Here is a 22,713-nt window from a genome sequence, read left to right on the forward strand (position 1 = left end):
CACACCACACAATGATTTGGAGGGGGGGGGCCTTTCAATTTTCCTACTAAAATAGGAATACCATTAAGCTACGTATATTTTCGTTGGAGTAGTTTTAAAGCACATAGAACCAAAATACTTCGTAAATCCGTATAATTGAGTTTATAAGAACAATTTAAGCAATACTAATTATTATTTAGAATTTTGTGTCTATTGAATTCTTTTCGCTCTTGTAATATAATTTATAAATAGTAAGTCAAGGTAAATTTTACAATATGAATAGAGCAGCATTTTAAAAATTAAAATTACTGGTAGCATGTTTATTATGTCGTCGGCATGGTATAAAATGTGATGCTACCATGTTCTGAAATTTTATCATTATTATAGTTTTGTTTGTGTTATTTTTCAGGGGACTGACACTATAGGATCTGGAACAGCTTCTTGTCTGTTGGCGCTCGCACAGTATCAGGATGTCCAGGTAAAATACATGTTTTAAAATAGAAATATAACTAAATACACTATAGTAGCTAATAGTTTATTTTAAAATATATTTATCTTCTGAATTTTTATTCATAATATTATTTTTTCCCTAAACTATCAATTAATGATGTGATCTAGCAACAGATTGACGATAGGAAAACGATCGGGATTTGGACCGTTACCTGGCAGAAACCTCAACAATGTCACTAAGGTTTAACACAAAATAAAAATAAAACTACAGCAACAAGTAGAGCTGGTGACAGAAAAATCTTTGTTATCCTTTGATATAATCTTTCCCGGTAGAAGTATACCAGTAATTCAGTGTTGGTACCAGGTTGAGTCCAGAAAATGAGCATGCTTGAAAATGATAAATTTAAAGCTGTCAAAATGTTGTGAACGAAGCTAATCATATCATATTTTCGATGTACAGTACTTCAATGCTTTCACTACTCTAATTGTATGATGAAATCAGGTCCGTTTTACTGGTTGGAACTGTTAGGATCATATTGAGTATCAATCAATACAACAATCAATTACAATACTAAGAGTTTTTATCAGACCCATTAAAAAGGCAAAAAGTGTCTAGGAATGAGCTGATTCCATTACTATTTGTAAGTACTGAATTTGAACCAATGCTTTTTCTTGTAGTTAAATAGTGTCAAATTGTGTTTAGTGTTTTCTTTAGCCACATAACAACTTTTAAAATGTTAAACCTGTAAAAAATACATTTACAAAGCTATACAAAGCATTTTCTAATTGGTTTTAAGATTTTAAGATTATAGGTAGTCACAGCAACTCTTTTACTAAATTGATCAAAATAAATATAAAACATATTCAATGGATAAAGTCCACAGATACAGCCTAATTCCAAACCATGTCCCATTGTTCGACATAAGTCTTATGGGACTAAAATTCAAGATGGATATCACTGATGAAAACTCTTAATTGATGGATTTTGTAATATTTTAAGCTAATTATCGAAACAGTTATCACTAAGCCCCGTTCCAGGAACGTCTCTACAAGGAGATCTGCTCAGTGGTTGGTCCTGACGACGATGACGTCACTCTAGAAGACCTCTCCAACATGCCCTACCTAGAGATGGTCATCAAGGAGACACTAAGGAGGTTCCTAACAGTACCTTTCCTCCTTAGGAAGCTCACTAAGGATGTTGATCTGAGTGAGTATAAGCTCTTTCACTACTATCTGTGACTTCTGGATACTGAAGTAGACATTGAATTTGTAACTATCAGCTGTATAGCCAATTTGATATGAAAAGAAAATAGCTGAATGAACAAATCTTATATACTAACTTTTGCAAAACTTATGACAGCTAGCCTGACCACACCACTGGACCGAAAAAAATTGAATTAGGCTCACAAATAAGCAAGAAAAATGGATTTGAAATCTTTAAAAAATAACATGGGTCTTATGGGTTGCCATGGTGATGACAAAATAACAACAAAATATAAACATAAAATCAAAACAAATGGAAGATATTCCAATCACATGTTTTATTTACAGTGTGTAGGGAAAATAGAGAAGTCTATACATTACATATTTTTGGTTGGGTTTTCAACCACGGGGCGACCTCTAGGAACATATTATACAGTATATAAATACTTATGGAGACTTTTCTAATGATTTCTAATGACTTTTCCAATGTGATTTTTCCTTCAAAATTATCATAGTAACTCCCACCGCTTACCAATGATAAACGTTGTTGATAAGCTTATGGGAGAAAGTATGTGTCAGATTGCTGATACCGTTTATTTTAATATTCCATTGTTAATATGACCATTGTTTATACTCGGGTTTGTAGTGTGTGCGTGTTGCATGTGTTGACTTGTTGAGCTAGTGTAGTGTTACAATGCATACTTTGGTCTGTTGACATGTTTGGCACGTGCTCTTGGTCGGTCCCGGGCTCGGTTGAATGGACTGACATTAGCACAGACTGGGTACATTGCCATATCGTGCTTGCTCAGGAAATTATAATATTTAATCAGATTAAATTACTATATTTTATAGTCTCCATTACATTCTATTTTAAATGCCATCTGTTTTGTAAGCCAAGTGATGATTGCAATTACTACTTTCCATTTATTCCATAAGTTGTAGTGTTTCCTTTTAGTACGAGTATAAATTTGCTATACATAAAATAAGTATTTTCTTAATGCTTTATTACGATTGCTTGGAACGTTTTTCATTTGGTATTCATTTAAATATAGGCCATTTAAAACCAGTTTAATTGGGAGGACATTCTCTTTTAGTTGTTAATAACTTGTTGTGCCATTTATCTCATCAATAGGCATATATTGAACAATATAGTACCTAAACAAAAAACAAGGGGACGTATACTCAAACGGATATAAGCATCCACCAGGTAAAAAATTTGTTAATGGCATTGCTTTTAGATAGTATAAAACGGTTATAAAAAGCCTAATGGAAAAAAATACAAATTAAAAATACGAATCAACCAGAAAAGTAATTATAACTTATTTGTATAAACCACGCAAAGTTTTCACTGTACAAGTAAGACATGACTGTCCGCTACTTGGGAAAGGTAAATGAAACCTCAACCTGAATCTGAAGGCCATCAATACCAGCAATGCCAACAACTCAATATGTAAATAAGATAGGAAAAGTTTGATTATAGCAAGTAATTTCATTTACATTTTAATATTTACATCACTAACCATTTACAACCTTCGCTAATTTTTTTTGTTGATTTTTCAGGCGAAATGACGCTTCCGGCTGGAACGGCTATTGTTTGCAACTTGTCCGCAATTCATATGAACCCCAAACTCTATCCAAACCCGACAGAGTTTGACCCAGAGAGATTTGCTCCAGAGTGCTCAGCTGGCAAAGAGAAGTTTGCCTATGTCCCCTTCAGTGGGGGTCCGAGAATTTGTATCGGTAAGTTTAGCGTTTGATTTTTTTTGTTTAGGTTTTTATGTAATTGTAGGTGTAGCAAAGCTACTTATATAAAGATAGGTGGTGGCTTAGTTGGGTAGTTTAATTGAGGTTGATTCTACTTACATAGATTTATTTATTTTACATATCCGCTTCATTAACTAATATATCCATTTATAAATCGTCTCGAAAATATTTTTCAGGATTGGGTCTTAAGGAAGGTCCAAAGTTTTAATATTCCGCAATATTACCATTGAAAATACGATTTATTTGCTTTACAGCATAGTTGTAAAAATTACAGCTGGGTTTCGTATTTTTTATGCTTCTTTATTGAGGCGAACTTAGGACTTAATGGTCCTTTCTTACAGTTAACCTCTAAAAGTTATTATCAAATCTAAAAGTTAAAGAAATTTATTTTGCTTACTTGAAAAGCGTTGTGTTTACTTTTTATTATGTAATACGTATGTAAGTTGTATGTATAAGTAATGTACGTACTTCATTCAGGACTAATCTGTTGCCGGCCAGTTCCACCACCTAAAATCTAATATTTTTATAAGGATCAATTATTTTATTTTTGGCTCTCTAAAAATGAAGTTGGTGGATTCAATGAAACAGGAACATGTGTATCCAAAAAGGAACATTTGATCACACACATTTGATCTCATTAGAAAATTCAAACTAGTCTTACTAACCAATTTACGATTTTTTAACAAACTGTTAATTTTTCAGCGAAAACGTACGCGATGAATCTGATGAAGATAGAAGTGATCCATGTCCTCAGGAAGTTCAAGCTTTCAACAACTCAAGATATTCAAAAAATGAAGAGGAAGTTGATAGTGACCCTAGTGTCCACAGAGGGCTACAACATTTCCCTGGAGAGAAGAAACCCAAACAAACAACTGACTGAGAACGATTGAATATCTTGAAACACGCAGCAAAAAGGCCAAATAAAAACTAAGTTTACTATCAAAGATATGATTATAGCCATGGACTACATAATACAAGGCCGCGGCGAGAAAAGTGGCAACGCCGCAGACACGGCTGCTGCGTTATTTCATAAGGAAGCGTCTGTTTAGTCAATGGTCTGTGCTATGTTTATATCACGTTTGTAACTAGGCCTATTACAGTATTACGATTGCAACAGTCCAGTGCGACGTTGCCACACCTACGTCACTGTCTTGTATTAGATGAGGCTTTGTTATACATTGTAAAACATTAATTATTGGTCATTACTTTTATTTATTTTTTGTCACAATAGGTTTAGTTTTCAAATGAAATCACAGTATTAAATATATTTTTATTTATGATTGATTCTCTTCGGCAATGTTTTACGCGTAAATACTCTTCATTTGTAAATACGTGTTGATAGTTTCGTTTCTAATAATAATTTAATACCTAATAAGAGTTAAAAAATAGACTAGTGATAATAAATATTGTATATTAGAATTTTACATTTATTGGTTTCATTTAGACCTAGATGAAGATAGCCTTTGGTTCAATAATTAATAGTTGAAAAAAAAGAGATTGAGATTTTTTCAACTACACACACTTAATTTTTACTGTCACTTAATCCAATAGTCCTATCGTAAACTAAATGCAGTCACTTAATTTTAAGCAAAAGTATCTGTTATTAAAACATAATCATTCAAAACAATTGGTTGTTATTGTTATGCTCTATTTATGTTTATTACTAGCTAAGAGCTTCAAGGGAGCACTTAATTTCTCAAACATGTTCCTCTACATATGAAAAATACTTGTAAATGATGAAAAGGATTGAAATGACACAAATAAAAAGGCATTTCTACATATAAAATAATAAATATAATTTACAATTTTGTATCTATAAAAATGTAGCACTTAAGGTGAAACACGCTAAATACTATCTTAACAATTAGGTGAATTCTGGATTCCACAACTTTATACACTTTGGTAATTGTACTTTGTTAACTTCGGGGTTCCAATTCAACTTTGTACCCTTCAGTACTAACAAGGGCTACAACCAGCTTTCGCTTGATTTTGTGAATGTTCATGACAGCTTTCACTTTGTACCTCCTCAATATGTGTACAAGCATAACCTTCATGATCATCATACCATACTTCTTGCCTGGAACAGAAAATAAATAAAACATTAATATAGATGGTCTTATTGTTTGGATAAACTATTTATAAATGAATTACATTTGCACAATACTGATATGACGACGATATATATATGTATGAACTATGTATTAGTCTAGATACGTTAGTCTCCCTAATAAAATTATTTTTGGTGTGTTCAGTAAGTTTATGGTAATTGGTTGGGTTTGTGTGATTGGTAATTTTGGTGAGGTAGCTTGGTCATCATGGTCTATGGTTAAGTCGGTTTGGTTGGGGCAACTTAGTTCATTAGTTTGGTGAGTGTTGTTGAGTTATTGTAGTTGGTCGGATTGGTGTGGTTGGTTAGATCGGTATGGGTTGTTGGTTGGGTCGGTGTGGTTGGCTGGGTCATAGTTGGGTAGTTTTAGTTAGTTGGATTGACATAAGTTCAGTTGATTTTGTAGGTGGGTGAGATTGGTGGTTGGGTTTGGGAATGGTGAAGAAGGATTGGGAAAACTGTTGGATTTTGCAGGTGCGGTTGTGGTTAAGATTCCTCAGGTTTAGATGATAAGGAAATCTCTATGGGGTGGGCAGCGTAGGCATCTATTCCTGGTCCAGAGAGAGATATGGGAAGCTCACCCTAAGGCACGGTGAAGCTTCTGGGCTTGGTGTGTGGATGAGCGTAGGATGGGATGGATTACAGATAATATAGTCTGTAAAGGGGTCCATGACCATTGACAAATGGAGTACAAGTCTAGTGTTCTATAAAGTAATGTAGGTCAGATAGACATAACCTTTATTCTATATATTACCTATGCAATCCCGAGGACCACCACTGAAGGGTATAAAGGTAAATTTCGACCTTGACACACTGTTTTCGGGTGAAAAGCGATCAGGATCAAAACGTTCAGGGTCTGGATAAATCTTCGGGTTCATGTGGATCCCGTAGATGGAAACCACAATAGTGTGATCTGCTGGTACAGTGCAATCACCTGCAAAGACAAATCATTAAGATAAATAATGGTTAGAAACATTTTTATAACTTTCACTACGCCAGTACAGTTCAACTTCTTTTTCGCATCTAATACGTGTTCTACCTAAAATATATAACGTTAATGTGATACCCAATTATTTATATTTTAGTAGCTGTGATTACTCCATCAGGCTCAGGGATACACAATATAGAAGAGCACTGAATATTACAACTAGAGGTAGCACTCAATGAGATAATTGCGAGACGTTGGCTACCATTTGTACTTGGGGATAGTTTATATTGCATTTGGTACATTTGAACTAGGGAATTTTGTACATAATGCCATGAGCCAATGGTCTGATTCCCCTAGTTGGTACCAACCTAACAAAATTATAGCGTCTCAATTTTCTAGCAGAGTTCCTGTGTCAGTGCTAATTCCAGTTGAATATCAACTCAGTGTATAAGAGCTTAGTGTAAAAAAGCTAACCACTTGATCAATTGTTCTTGCCTAAGCACTATCTAATCTTCTGATTTTTCTAATAAGTTCGATCACAGCCTCAAATGTGATTAAGTTTTACAGTACTAAGTTCTAATCTTCCTACTTGTTCAAATGTTCATATCAAAGTCATTAGGTGACCTCTATCCAATATTACGTTACACAACCACTACCTACTCATATATAAAAGACAAATCTTAAAACGTTGCTACAGAAAACTCCATACCAGGTAAAATGTTTATGGAAAAGATATACCGTGAATAATAACTGTTATTTTACGTAAAGTTAATTTGAGTTTTGAAAAAAATAATACGTTTTGACTATAAGAGCTCGAGTTTCAACTGTATCACTACTCACTGAGTTTGACTTCATCAGCTGTTCTTCTCAACAGGTAAGGCACAAGCGTGAATCTCCTCAGGGTCTCCTTCAGACATTGGTCAAGGTAGGTCATCTTGTGGATATGATCCGTAGTGACGTCATCGTCAGGACCAACCACTGAGTCGATCTCTGAGCAAAGCTTGACCTGCCAAGGAAGCGTATGAGATTTCAAATATATGAACGAGTGTATAACAGGAAAAATATTCAAATTGCTCTAAGCAGTTTTACTTTCATTGCAGCAAACCTGCATTTACCAAAAGTAATACTGCAAAAAAAGTAGATAATTAGAGACGCCAAGTGTTCGTAACTAGCAGGTTGGGCCTGAGGATAATTGGTGAGTCCAATTGAAATCGATTGATAAGTGTCTTTTATGAGTAATTAGTGGGATATTTGTGATAATTGCCTGAGTGTACATTTACGTGGTTATCGCGTGTTTTTAATTGAGTCTGTAATATCTACAGAGCGCTAAATAAGATATCAATATCATGTTAACTTCTGTGAAGGGAATGAAACCGAGTTGCTTTGCGCTTGATGTTTCTGTAAATTGTTTAATGACTTACAATAACTGAAATACTATTGAGTTAGATGGTTGGAATGTCCAATCGAAATCGATCACCACTTACACTCTTTCATATGTATTTACCGTCTTGTGAGTAAACAGTATAAGTGTAAATATATTATTACCAGTGTTATTAGACGTATATCTTTTTTAGTTTTTGGATAATTTAATAACTCGTACGATGCTGATCAAGAAGTCATTCAAAGAATAATCAAATTTTTAAACTGTACTCAGCAATGTTGTTTTTCTTTAAAATTGACATGTAAAAAATTACATCATAGCATAGATAAAACATACTCCCTTAGTCTATGATCATAGATAAAACATACTCCCTTAGTAGATTTCTCATCCTAATGGAACAGCTGAAGACAATTTTATTGTTAGTTCTGTACGGTTTATGTAGAGGTCGTGTTTTGTTTACAATTTGTTTCCCGTTAATACAGTCATTTAAAACCTCGTTTAACCAAATAATACGATCTAATCATAAACAATAAATTGTCCCATAGTTATTTAACCAAACAGTAAAGCACAAATCAAGAAGTTAACCCTAAAATAATAGAAACAAAATTTCGTCGACACTAGCGCCCAGTGTGGCGTACATGAACTAGACATGAAAAACGAGCTTCAAAATTTACAATGGGATGAGAAGTCTACTTGTGTTGGTTAGTTTATGATTACATGTATCAAACTATTACCTGATATTCCGGATACTGAGCTAGTGACATGAGGCAGAAGGAAACGATGGAAGCAACTGTATCACTACCCTGAAAACATAAGATTTGTTTAAATGATTAAAACACTATATTTATCAATGTGTATACTGCACATCAAACAATAATTTTACACACCTTAATAGATTCATCACCACCATACTTTTTCAACAATATGATGATTTCTACTTTAACTATTTGACTTGTAAAACGTATTTTTACGTAAATGTAAAGAGTTAAAAACCAAAATAATTATGTTGTAAATTTATTCACTTTGAAGAAGAAAAGATAATTAAAAGCAATGGGCATTAAAGTAGTATAATAAATAATGCTGTAATTTTTGTATCTTTTAGTATTTAAATTAAAAAAAAGAGAACACCACATATAAAACTTATTGTAATTTTATACAGTTGATAGAAAGTTTCATGCCTTACCGTTTCATATAACGTAAACATTTCTCCTCTCATGTCTGCTTCGGTGAACTGCGGGTTCTTCTCCTGAAACGGTCTGTAAACGTCTAGAATGGTCAAAGGTTCTCCATTCTTGTTTTCTTCCTCCTCACTGGCTATTTGTGGTGATTTCATCTTAAGCTCGTACTTTTCCTTGGTGTCCTGAAAACCAATTATTTTTTTTTAAGAAATCTTTATTGTTTTTTCCATACAACAAACAAATACAAAAATACATTTACACATGAAAAAAAGAAAAAAAAGAATAACCACCTTAGGTTAAAAACCTATGTTGGTGGATTTATACACTTTCTTATGTTCTAAAAATCGAAGAGGCGGTTTTGTCCGGTCACTTATATCACTTGGTTATAATATATACAGTGAGTGTAAGTTCTACACAGTGATCTTCTTCAGCACAGAGTAAAAATCAATACACTTACAAACAAAAATGATACAACAGAGTAAGTATTTATATTACTTATTATCTATATTAGTCACTTCTATACTACTGTATATATACTAAATTCCATAAAAGTACATTTTAGCATTTTCCAAACTTAATAAATAAGGCCACAGCTGCCTAGAAAAATCTGCCTCTGAGATAGTTTTGAGATTGGATGGTAGAGCATTAAACATTTTAGGTGCAAGGTAATAATAAAATTTCTTGAAAGCTGTTACATTTGGTTTTGGAACTATTGCATTATACCTATTTCTTAATTATTGCTGTACAAATGTGAATTTAAGTATGTTTTTCTTTTATGAAGTCAATTAAAAGACTTAAATCTTTTTTTAGCTATATTATTTTTCCTTTATAAGGCAATGGTGACTGTACGTTTGTAAATCATAATTAAAGTAGAAAATGACAAATAAATTAACCATAGAATTACAACTATGACTGAAGAAATTTAATTTTGTACAACCATCTGAGCTTGTATTGCATACATATCATGAACATTGCTTGGATGTACAAGGAAAAATAATTAAGAGAGCAAATAACTGTAGTTTTCCAAAAAAGTCTGCTATTTTCCACAAGAGATCATTGTAATTCATCATTCAAACGTTTTTGAAAATTCATTTTCTAGATTAGGACACCCTATCATTTCGAGTGTTTTGTTACTTTCGCACCCTATATATAGTGTATAGAGGAAGTATTGTTTCATTAAAATTTTTAAGTTTAAGTTTTGGGTCAAAATGTCCATTTTTTCCCCTGAGACCAATATAGTAATTTTTAAGGTGACGTTTGAGGATGACGTGTATGTGTGGGGTTTGATTTTCACAAAAACTGCTGATTAAAATTTAGTGTGATATGGGCATTTTTACTCTAAAACCCCTCAATGCGGTAAAGTCACAGTTCAAAAGTTATTGAAATATTGTAATTTTACCCATAAAATAACACAGTACTTCCACAGCATACCTGTTAAAACGGGGTTTGACGAGCTAATGGGGGGGGGGGGGGAGCTAATGTCTCGGTTTGCTGATACCATTTATTTACATTACCTTTAGTGGCTCCTCTGTAAACGCTTTCCATTTCTTGTTGATTTCTGCAAGCTCTTTCTTGTAGATGAACAAGAATATCGGATCCCATCTCAACCAGGGCTGTGTAACTCGTTTGATAAAGATCTCGGGGATTCTGGAAACATAATATTAACAAAGTGTGTATGAGGGATTCGTTGGAACAGTGGGGAGCTATTATTAAAGCTTTAGAGCTGCAAAATTATGTTTCATATACAGTGTAAATCGAGAATGGCATTTTCCTATAATAGCTTCGTTAACCAGATATCCACCATATTGTATTTTTACGTTTAAACGTATTCATCTCTGGTTTGTTTCAACCGACGAACCTTATGAAACTTAGTTTCTATGTTAAGGTGGAAGAGACCTATGTTAAAAAATAACTTGGTTAAATCCAAAACATTAAAATTTAGGCCATTTCAGTTGTTATAATTTATGTTACTAAAATTGGATAGTATTATAAAAATGTTTTATCTAGCATTATATATTTACTATCAAACTACACCAAATTCAATAAGATCGAAATAAATAGCTAAAATATAATAATTTTATCAGTATTGAAATGTGGTAGAGTAAGGCTACGCTCGTCAGGATTCACCTCATTTCGCCTTATTTCACAACTAAAAATCGTAGTATTTCAACTATTTTACTTTAACCCATAAAAGATTTGCCTGGAGGAAAGCTTTGCTTACGGGACACCCTATATACTTTGTAAAGATTGCAATGTTGTTTACCGTCGTATCATTATTATTTGTTGACACTTAGTGATATTGATAAGTGAATAAAAATACCTTTTTAATTATCTGTCATTTTCATATATTTTACCTCTCAATTTACAGTACAGTGACCAACTCTAAATTTAATTGCACTGCACGAGATTGCTAAAAAAGTAGTATTATGCAACATTGGCTAAGTAGGGTGACTTCAATTGATTTTAATAACTATAAGAATATTCTGAAAACATCGTCTGCAACTAAGGAGACTTACCTTTCAATAATATTTTTCAATCCTAGGAATTCCTTGGAATTAATCTTGACTTTATTGTCAATTCCGAATAGAAAATCTGAAACAGAAAATAACTGTGATTTTTTCCATCAAAGGAAAATCATCTTTTGTTGCATCAAAGACGATATGATAAACATTAAAGGGTTACAAATTAAGGATTCTGCATCAAACAGTGGAATTGGTATAAAGTTAAATTGCGTTCTGATATATAACAAAATATTATTCACGTAACAAAGAAAATAAAAATACTAAAAATACTACCTAACATTTTAATCTAACAGTCTTAACCATCACAAAATTAAATTTTCTGAAAAAACTTTTTTTTATATTAACATATTACAAAAGCTCTTGTAACTTATTTTATTCAGCACTCCATACTACAACCCCATAAATGAAACACTTACTAAGCCCCATGAACAAGAACAGCTGTGAACCATCATTTGTGGACCATCAAGAAACTAACTAGGCAAACCCCACCTTTCTTCTGATCTTTTAATTGTCCCACAAACACTTAAACAGTTAAGCCAGCAAACCTTAAATACTTATGTCTACTTCAACCACAACCCAAGGAAAACCTCCTAGCACTTACCACAGATAGATTTCAGGGAAGTATCCAAGACGAACTCCATAATGTTCAGTTCCGTTGGTCCTTTACCGACTTCGTGTTCAAGCTCTTTCATGAGGACTCTGGAGTTCTTGTTGAACACTGGCATCATCTGTTCAAGGTTGCGAGGGACGAACAACATGTTCATGTGTCTTCGGGACACCTTCCAAACGGGGCCTAGGAATTGAAAACTGAAATAGAGTCTTTTCCAAAAGAGAACCTGTTTAAATTTGTGTAGGTGATATAAATGGGAAATAGTTCATGTATAAGATAAAAGGAAATAAATAGATTTGCAAAAACATGGAAATGCCCAATTTTAATTACAGCCATCGTGTAAATTATTGTTATACAATTAAAGGTCACGGAGGAAATAAAAAAAAATGGTACTCTACCATAAAGATATTATTATAGAGGTAATGAAAACTTGTCTAGTTTGCTTGTTTTATGGATATATTTAGGTAAAATTTAGCAAATTTATTCATTATATGCTATTATTATTTTATCCAACAACACTTTTTCCCTTCCCAAAGCAGAAAATATAAGTACTTTGTAATGTTATTTAAATGGGAAATAAATATAAATTGTTTATGGAAATATTTTTTCAAAATTCCAATAAGATAAAAGGGAATGTGCTTAGTCTACAGGTTTACTGTGGCGTAAGTATTTTAGTATAACATGCATGAAAGTTTTCAAAAACTAACCTGGGGCAGTGACCAAACTGTACTTGAAAGGCCCAACTCCGGAGTCCAAACCAACTTTGAAGAACTCGTACTCTTCTCCTTTGTCTAGAGTGTTGGTGCTGTTCATTACAGTCTAGACAACAACAAAACAAACTAAAAATGTGTATATATTTTCAATTAAAGTTTTTGTTATACAATGAGTTTTTTTATTTAAACAAATTAGGTAATATAGTTTTATTACGACAAATTATAGTAGACTTTTCGTAGTTTTTTTTTACCTCAAACACACACAAACTGTTGAACATTATTTCAAAATGAAGACATAAAGTGAAACTACTTTGCAAAAGTAATTAACATATACTTATCTTTATTTAGCACCGCACTGACAATTTGCATGTACTGCTAACTAAAACCTGTTAACGTATATAGTTAAATTATTAAACAGGACATACCTGTACGTCTTCCATGTCATGGACCACCAAATACGGAAGAGGCCCACACCAAAAACATATTGTTTTGTAGCCTTTGGCGATTGCTCTTTGTGACATTTCCAAAATTAGGTGGGTTCCGTCTGTAAAATTTTTAGACATATTGAATAGTACAGAAAGGTGTTTTAAAATCGTAAGCTCAAAGTGGTAGTAACAAAGAAACAGTAAATATATTTCTGTTTTATATAGAATATTAATTTAACATAGTGTGATTTTCGCTAAAGGATATATTTTATACAAAGAGGCCAATCTTCACCTACGAAACCTATACTGGTGTCAAAACACTAAGCTGGTTGCAAAAACGATCAAAAGATTTAAAAACGTGTATGGACCAAAACAATAAATAAAGACAATATACCTAAAATTTAAAAAAATACTATAATGTGTTCTTGGTTGCAATTATGTATTTATTTTCCTTTTGAAATAAAAATAGTTTAAATATTTTTGATATTATCATTGATTCCTGTTGAGCCTTTTATACGGTTGTCCAAAATTTTTTAGTGACTAAAATCCTTAATTTGGGAACTTATTACCAATATTCAGCAACAAATTACAGTAAAATACAAAATGCTTACGTTGCAATCCCCAGAACATGAAATAAGCGTGTCCAATCAGAGGTGGGGCTGGGAAAGTGTAGGGTAGTTTTGCAGCAACCCTTAGAAGATCCCTAAAACGCCATTGGAACCAGAAAAACAAGCTAGCTGCCAGCACCATGCCATAGTACAGCACATTGCCAAGAGTGAGGACCTCCGCCGCCATGACTAACCTGGAGAATAAAATATAATATAAATTGAAAATAAATCAATATTTAATTTTTTCTACATTTAGGAAGTATAACGAAGGTATTGATTAAATAAATATATAGGGTATATATTTTTGACCAAGAGATCATAGTTAAGTCCTAAATTGATAAAGAAATCCTTTAACTCAGTGGTATCAAAAATGTTTTTAAAAACATTTAATTTAGTTCTACATGATAAAAATCCGAATTTTATCTTCTACGTAGCTGATAAATCTCTAACGAATTATTTACTTTAATGTACTTTTGGAAAAATAATTGTTCTGAATAATATTTGCGTACTTTATTTGGTTAGTTATAGAGACTTTAATGCGTGGTTGGACAGAAGTTTGGTGTTAAGAGCCTTTATTGATCATCATGTGTATAGAATAAAGGTTTAATGGCTTGTTGCACTACTTCAGCGATTATTCATTTATTATAAATAGCTAAGTCTATATGAGTGGCAGAGTGTTTAATAACATTTATTTACTCAAACATATTTTAATATGATCAGACATCACTCTCCACTAATGTGACAATACATAATTTCTTCACCTACTTCACCATGATGTTATACAAGTTTGATTTACTCATGCATTTGTAATGCTTACACAACCTATATAAATAATATAAGATGATACAGGCCCATCAAGAACGTTAAGATGTCAATTATATTTCCCTTTATAACAACGATTTTAAGCTACCAATGCCTTGTTTACTTAATTTTCTACCTATGCTACATGCCCATCAACAATGTATAGAAGATCATCAGATAGACAGATTATACCTTACCTAATACCGACTATGTTCTGACACAAATAAACCGTTTAGTAGATAGCTTATCTATGCTACAAGGCTATCAACGATGTATAGAAGATCATCAGATAGATAGATTATATCTTACCTAATACCGACTATGTTCTGACACAAATAAACCGTTTAGTAGATAGCTTATCTATGCTACAAGACTATCAACGATGTATAGAAGATCATCAGATAGATAGATTATATCTTACCCTAATACCAAATATGTTTTGACACAAATACACCGTTTAGTAGATAGCATATCTATGCTTTAAGCCTATCAACAATGTATAGAAGATCATCTGATAGATAGATGATATATTACCAAATGCCAACTATGTTCTGACACACACACCGTTTAGTAGATAGCATTTCTATCCCACAAGCCTATCAACAATGTAAAGAAGATCATCAGATAGATAGATTATATCATACCGAATGCCAACTATGTTCTGACACACACACACCGTTTAGTAGATAGCATTTCTATCCTACAAGCCTATCAACAATGTAAAGAAGATCATCAGATAGATAGATTATATCTTACCAAATGCCAACTATGTTGTGACACACACACCGTTTAGTAGATAGCATTTCTATCCTACAAGCCTATCAACAATGTAAAGAAGATCATCAGATAGATAGATTATATCTTACCAAATGCCAACTATGTTCTGACACACACACCGTTTAGTAGATAGCATTTCTATCCTACAAGCCTATCAACAATCTAAAGAAGATCATCAGATAGATAGATTATATCTTACCAAATGCCAACTATGTTCTGACACAAATTCACTGTTTACTTGATATCCTATCTTTGCCACAAGCTTATTAATAATGATAATGTATATAAGATTATCAGATATAGATGATATCTTACCAAATGCCGACTATGTTCTAACATACACACCGTTTACTATATAACTTATCTATGCTACAAGCCTATCAACAATGTATATACGATTATCAAATAGAGCGATGAGATCTCAAAGATATCAACAATGTCCTAAAACCAACAAATTACGTGATAGTATCTTCTACAAGCCATAGATTATCATATAGATAGATAATATCTCACCTAATACCGACTATGTTCTGACACAAATACACCGTTTACTATATAACTTATCTATGCTACAAGCCTATCAACAATGTATATACGATTATCAAATAGAGCGATGAGATCTCAAAGATATCAACAATGTCCTAAAACCAACAAATTACGTGATAGTATCTTCTACAAGCCATAGATTATCATATAGATAGATAATATCTCACCTAATACCGACTATGTTCTGACACAAATACACCGTTTACTATATAACTTATCTATTCTACAAGCCTAACAACAAAGTATATACGATTATCAAATAGAGCGATGAGATCTCAAAGATATCAACAATGTCCTAAAACCAACAAATTACGTGATAGTATCTTCTACAAGCCATAGATTATCATATAGATAGATAATATCTCACCTAATACCGACTATGTTCTGACACAAATACACCGTTTACTAGATAGCTTATCTATGCTACAAGACTATCAACGATGTACTTAAGATTATCATGTAGATAGATAATATCCTACCTAACTATGTTCTGACACAGATACACCGTTTACTAGATAACTTATCTATGCTACAGGCATACCCACAATGTATTTAAGATTATCAAATAGCTAGATGAGATCTCACTGATATCAACAATGTACTAAACCGACAGACCAATTACTTGATAGTCTCTACTACAAGCCCTATAGATTATCCAATAGATGAGATCTTACCTGATACCGCCGATGTTCTGACACAGGTTTACCGATAGCTAAATCATCTAACACCCGATATAGCCTGAGGGCTACATGACCTTGACTCACTTTCACACTAAATTGTATTAAACTGTTTGTTTCCCTTGTTGACCAACCCACTAGCGAATACTTGAAGATCATCAACTAGGAAACGAATACTTGAGGAAGTCATTACGCAAAATACTTTGTTTGTCCAGCGTTCTTTACACGCTTTAAGCATTGAGTACGTGACAAACGTGGAGATTATGACATTGTTTGGGAGAATGTGTATTTAATTATGTGCAATTGGTTGTTTTTAATGTCTACGATAGTGTTTTTGAGGGAAGTACAACAAATGCCTTTAGGGAAAAGTAGGATAAGCCCCTCCAATTTTTTTGTTTTGGCGGGGAATAAACCCGTCTCTCTAGGAACTAAGTACTTGATGATAACCGTTATTAATATCCACACTACACTCAATTTCTAGTAATTTATAGCTATATGTTGACATTCAATATTATATAGTATTAATAAAATGGAGATTAGTAATACCTATTATTATAATTATAATTGCATATACAAGAAATAATCAAATCTATGTTTTGATTGAGTAGTCCAGTATCTTGAACTTAACTGATTCAAACTAAAGGTTCCGAGACCAAAACACAGGATAATGTGATGAAGAAGTTGAAGAAAATGATGAAAAAGATGAAGAAGATGAAGAAGGGATGAGGAAGAACTGGTATAAATGCATATTTAATACATATGGTACCATATGGTACATATATGGTATTTAATACATCTATAATTGAAGTGAGAAAAAAAAACCCAATTTATGTTTGTTGATCGGATAATACAATATATAAATCAATGATGAACCTAAGGGCAAATCTGTGCGTGCATACCTTTAATTTAGAGCCACAATTATGAAATCAGTCGTAATAGAAAAACCTTCCTTTAAATATTTAAAGAAAGGTTAACATATGTATTATAGTCCAGGCGCTAAACGGGTTGAGTATGCACTGAAAGTCTGACAAAATTTGACTTTTGATTATTGTTGGGGACATCTAGTAGATGAAAAAAATCGATGATGTCGCATTTCTAGGGTGGTTACAACTCGGGGGGGAGGGGGGGGAAGTTGCGCGGGTCATCGGTTTACGTTTCCGCGTCTAACTCACAAACGGTTAATGATAGAAAGGTGGTTTAAGCGTCTATTAACGCCTAAATATATTGTCCTTCAAAAAGGTTATTACAACCTTTCTTCTATCTCTTATACTTTAGGCGCTAATCAACATTTATTGCAAAAAATACAATTTAAAAATACTTTAAAATGAAATATCGGAAATATTGTACGCGTTTAAGACATGTTACAGAAGATTTATGGTTAGAAAAACTAACAAATAGTACAAAAACACCAAGTTTAAGGAAATATGTGCAAAAACTACAGAGCTACGTTTCATTACGTAAGAGTAAACGTGGAAAATTCGTAGTAGTACCAAGGCGCGCATGGACGGTACGTAGCCCACAGTCAATATAGGTTTGATGTTGTAACTATGGGAAAGCTGAATTTTTCTATGCTGTTAGTTCATGTTGAGATGAGCATTTTCCCAAAAGTCCCCACTCCTACCCCTTTGTGCTTTCCTCTAACCCCCCCCTTTTAGATAAATTTAAAGTCTCTTAGAAATTAAGCTATAACTTTATAACGGGTAAAGATAATAACGCAATCTTTTATTAATCATTTTGCGTTACGATATTCTACAAAAAGTGTATTTACCATGATATTCTAAATATTCATAGTTAAAAAATATCATAAACATAAAAAAATAATTTTTACGGATTAATTTATGAAACTTTGTTTTGTAGATTTTTTATACGAGGTCGCACAACAAAATGTTTTGTACAAAATTTGGGGTGCATAGTTTACATTTTAAAATGATACATAGTTATTAACAGTTTGTTTGCATATAGTGGTTATAGATAGTACAGTATATTGATTTTACAGGACTCTGGCTTTTTTGTGCACCGCAACAATGAAAAAATTACTTATATTATGGTTTTTGTATTTGAATTTGCCACTTTATATAGATTATATTAACGTTATGTAGCTCATTCAGTACATATACAGACTGTAGTGGATACATATAAATGAATATCGTGCATTTGCTGCTGTACGCCAGAGCCTCATTTTATTATACAGGGTGTCTCACCTAAAGTGAACCAATAGATAACTTTTTTATTATGAGATATAGAGTTAACTTCTTATGGGACACTACCCTTTATTTTAAGATGTTTTTAGTGGTTTCGAATTTTAAAAATATGTTTGCCATTTTCCAATATGGCTGACAACTTTGTTAGTCCTATGGAAAACCCTGTATTTTATGATTGTTTTAGAATGTAAACGCACAATTTTTAAACCTTTTTATTCTTGACATATTTCTCTAAAGCTACTTGTTTAGGAGTTACATAGAAGAAGAAATGGTTTGTGAGTATATCCTGCATCCTGTCCTGTAGCTCATAAACGAGTAAGTTTAAGAGCGAAAATACAAAGAATAAACAAGTTTTCAAATCACATCTACATAAAAAAAACATAAAATAAATTGTTCCAATATCAAAGTAAGCTACCATTTTTGAAAATGGTGGCCATTTTTAAAACAACAAAATCAGTATTTTTTAACGTATTTTATATATTTTTTTGAACGAGGACTTATATGTGACTTATTTATTCTTTGCACTTTCTCTCTCAACTTACTCATTTATGAGCTACAGGATGCCGAATGTACACCACAATGTAACTCCTAAATGGGGTAGGTTTAGAGAAAAAATGTCACGAATAAAAAATAGCTTTTCAATTCTAAAAGAATACTACAATACAGCGTATTCCACAAGAAATAACAAAGTTGTTGGCCATATTGGTGGATATATTTTTTTATTCGTAACCATCCCTAAAACATTTTTTACAAATAAAGGGGGTCGTCTAATAAAAATTAACTGTATATGGAAAATAACATTTATGTATGTTTACTATGTAATCTCAACCGGGATGAAACGTGTACCCTTTTATAGCAGAATGTCCAATTTAAAAAAAATATACGTCAATTTTGGTCTAACAAGTTATATTTAAATGAATATGAGTTTTTTTTTATTTTTAAATGGCAAAGATTGGCGGGCACTTGGAAATTATCTTAAAGAGGTGTGGAGTAAAGGGTGGGAATTGATAATGGAGTATAATTATTAAATTTAAGAATTGGGATATCAATACAAAAATGGGAAAAATCTATGTAATTTAAAAAATTATAAAATATTGTTTGTTAAGTATCTATCAAAGTAAATTATAAAAGTAACAGGTTTGTTTTATGAATTATTTACTGTTTGTAGGAAAAATTCAGATTCTCAGTAGGCTACATTTAAATTTTATTTTTCATTAAATTGTTATCTGATCTTTATTAGTATGTAGTGCTATGTGTGTATATTTTGTAGTTGAAATCAGTTTATTTTATGAATATATGAATATATATGAATATATATATATATGAATAATATATATATGAATATATTTTATGAATATATATGAATATATGAGTATGTGATTCATGGAATTTTTTTAAACTGTTTTAAAATATTTTCAAATCAGTGTGTCTAACACAAAACAGACGGTTTTTGACCATTGTTCTTTGCATTTAAATAAAAAAACACTGTATTGATATTTTATTTTTTTAACACATTTTCTTCTCCTTCTTCCTCAGAAATCTATAATAATTCTTTTTTAATATTTATTTATCTAATAATTCTTTTTGTAGATTATCGTAACGCAAAATTAATAAAAGATTAATAAAAGATTGCATTATTATCCTTACCCGTTTTATAGTTATTTGTGCAACTAGTGAGAAAAGTGAGCAATTGACTCACTCGAGAGAAATCCTTACTCACGAGCCGTAGGCGAGTGAGGAATGGTTTCTCGAGTGAGGCAATTGTACTTTGAACTCGAGTTGCACATTATACTTTTCCTACAATTACCATAAAACAAATAAATTTGTGAAGAAACATAACCTATTTTTACACAGAAGTGAACTTTTAATATAACATTTAATGTGAAGTGACAAATACAACAGTACAACAGCTGACCAGCTGATTTACAGCCAGTGCTGCCAACGTATTTCGCGCGCATACGACGTTGCCTGCATGTTACGCGCTCACTATTTCGTGCCTTCACGTTGCAAATCTGGAGTGAGACAAAGTAATTAGAGTGAGACAATGTTAACATTGTCTCACTGATGAGCGAATTGGCCACTTTGCTTTCTCAAATCAGTGAGAGAACATGTACATTGTTAGGTAACTGTAGGAAAAAGTTAAAGCTTAATTGCTAAGAGGCTGTAAATTTATCTAAAAAGGGGGGTTAGAGGAAAGCACAAGGGGGGAGGAGTGTTGACTTTCGGGAAAATGATCATCTCAACATGGTCTAACAGCATAGAAAAATTCAGCTTTCCCATAGTTACTTACAACATCAAAACTATATTGACTGTTGGCTACGTACCATCCATGCGCGCCTCGATACTACCACGAATTTTCCACGTTTACTCTTACTGAAATCTACGTAGCTCTGTTGTTTTTGCTCAGATTTCTTTAAACTTGGGGTTTTTGTACTATTTGATAGTTTTTCTAACTATAAATCTTCTGTAACATGTCTTAAACGCGTACAATATTTCCGATATTTCATTTTAAAGTAGTTTTAAATTTTATTTTTTGCAATTAATGTTGATTAGCGCCTTAAGTATAAGAGATAGAAGAAAGGATGTAATAACCTTTTTGAAGGACAATATATTTAGGCGTTGATAGACGCTTAAACCACCTTTCTATCATTAACCGTTTGTGAGTTAGACGCGGAAACGTAAACCGATGACCCGCGCAACTTCCCCCCCTCCCCCCCGAGTTGTGACCACCCTAGAAATGCGACATCATAGATTTTTTTCATCTACTAGATGTCCCCAACAATAATCAAAAGTCAAATTTTGTCAGACTTTCAGTGCATACTCAACCCGTTTAGCGCCTGGACTATTATTCCTTTTAAAAATAACATTGGCTTTAACGAGTGGTTAGATTTACTGCTACGGAGAAGAAAATCGTTTACTTGTAAATATTTTAATAGTTAAGTATGAAATAAATGAATTAACAAAATTAATCAAAATACATCGCTAAAAAATCAAACTGCAACAGTTCACATTTTTCTGTATATGAACGACATTGGAATTTAAAGCTTCAGGTTTTTTTTTTTTAATTCCTCTGTAACCTTTAATCGTTAAAAAACGCTTCAATAACCAAAATTATTTGAAAATCCCATATTTGAAAACTTTCTTACTACCCAATCTTGCTGACTATAAATAGCTGATAAATAGCAAATGAGACAAAAAATACTCGAGTTTTCTTTATGCAACGATGGTTTACAAACACACACATATAATAATTTTACAAACATAAACACTTGAACGAATGGTAAATTTAGACTCTGTGGACGTCAAAACAAAAAATAAATCAGTCCCGGGTGTACTGCATTCCGTTCCACTTAAGGTAATAGCTAATTCCTATGTAGGAAATACACTAATTAAAATCATAAAAATATTATCTTTAGTATCCCCATGTAATTTGAATGTTATACAGAAAATACACCTTTGTTTTTTAGGTTAATTATTATCTCAAACTTACCGAGAATTGGTCCATCGTTGAAGGATAACATACAGCATAATGACAGAGCCGCAAACAAAAACCATGCATACGATATATTTATAAAATAAAATATACTTTCACTTTCAAATACAATCAATCATATATAAATAATTTACATTTCAAACTGTACACGATATTTTATAATTTAAACACACTAAGCAGATAGATTGGTGTTAACCTAATTGCTTACGCTCAACTAATGAATGATAACCAAGAAGAGCCTCAGTTTTAGGAAGGGTTTGAATGTGTGTCGCAAGCTAGCCTCAAGGGTGCGAAATTGTTATGTTTTGCGAACGTCTAATTTTGCACGTTTAGACGCCTAGGGCAGCTGA

The 22,713-nt window shown here is 32.4% G+C and overlaps 2 protein-coding genes across 3 annotated transcripts in view; one reads left to right on the forward strand and one right to left on the reverse strand.

Moving 5' to 3' along the window:
• Positions 1–5,464, forward strand: part of LOC128986918 (cytochrome P450 4c21-like) — a 30,570-nt gene extending 25,106 nt beyond the window's left edge. For both annotated transcript variants that reach the window (XM_054407528.1, XM_054407527.1), the window contains exons 10-13: positions 389–457; positions 1,468–1,636; positions 3,193–3,372; positions 4,099–5,464. In XM_054407528.1, the coding sequence (XP_054263503.1) occupies positions 389–457; positions 1,468–1,636; positions 3,193–3,372; positions 4,099–4,286 (606 nt within the window). In that variant the 3' untranslated portion in view covers positions 4,287–5,464. The remainder of the gene's footprint in view (positions 1–388; positions 458–1,467; positions 1,637–3,192; positions 3,373–4,098) is intronic.
• LOC128984841 (cytochrome P450 4C1-like) lies at positions 5,251–12,237 on the reverse strand. Its single transcript, XM_054404208.1, has 8 exons — positions 12,114–12,237; positions 11,507–11,582; positions 10,505–10,637; positions 8,996–9,172; positions 8,547–8,615; positions 7,272–7,437; positions 6,258–6,437; positions 5,251–5,473 (listed from the first exon to the last, which is right to left on the reverse strand). The coding sequence occupies exons 1-8, from the start codon at positions 12,235–12,237 to the stop codon at positions 5,313–5,315; spliced, it is 1,086 nt and encodes a 361-aa protein (XP_054260183.1). The 3' UTR covers positions 5,251–5,312.
• Between the last annotated feature and the right edge of the window lie 10,476 nt (positions 12,238–22,713).

Source organism: Macrosteles quadrilineatus, unplaced genomic scaffold, assembly GCF_028750875.1.
Source record: "Macrosteles quadrilineatus isolate MER2022 unplaced genomic scaffold, UCM_ALF_1.0 Scaffold_2__2_contigs__length_208266976, whole genome shotgun sequence".
Lineage (NCBI taxonomy): Eukaryota > Metazoa > Arthropoda > Insecta > Hemiptera > Cicadellidae > Macrosteles > Macrosteles quadrilineatus.

What these genes read in the sequence shown, in the direction of transcription:
- LOC128984841 (XM_054404208.1), bottom strand. Translation starts at nt 12,237, where the DNA reads ATGCCAGTGTTCAACAAGAACTCCAGAGTCCTCATGAAAGAGCTTGAA. An exon ending in TTGAAAAATATTATTGAAAG is followed by an intron (nt 10,638 to 11,506) that starts GTAAGTCTCCTT and finishes TTATGTTTCCAG; the next exon opens with AATCCCCGAGATCTTTATCA. An exon ending in TGTTTACGTTATATGAAACG is followed by an intron (nt 8,616 to 8,995) that starts GTAAGGCATGAA and finishes TTATGTTTTCAG; the next exon opens with GGTAGTGATACAGTTGCTTC.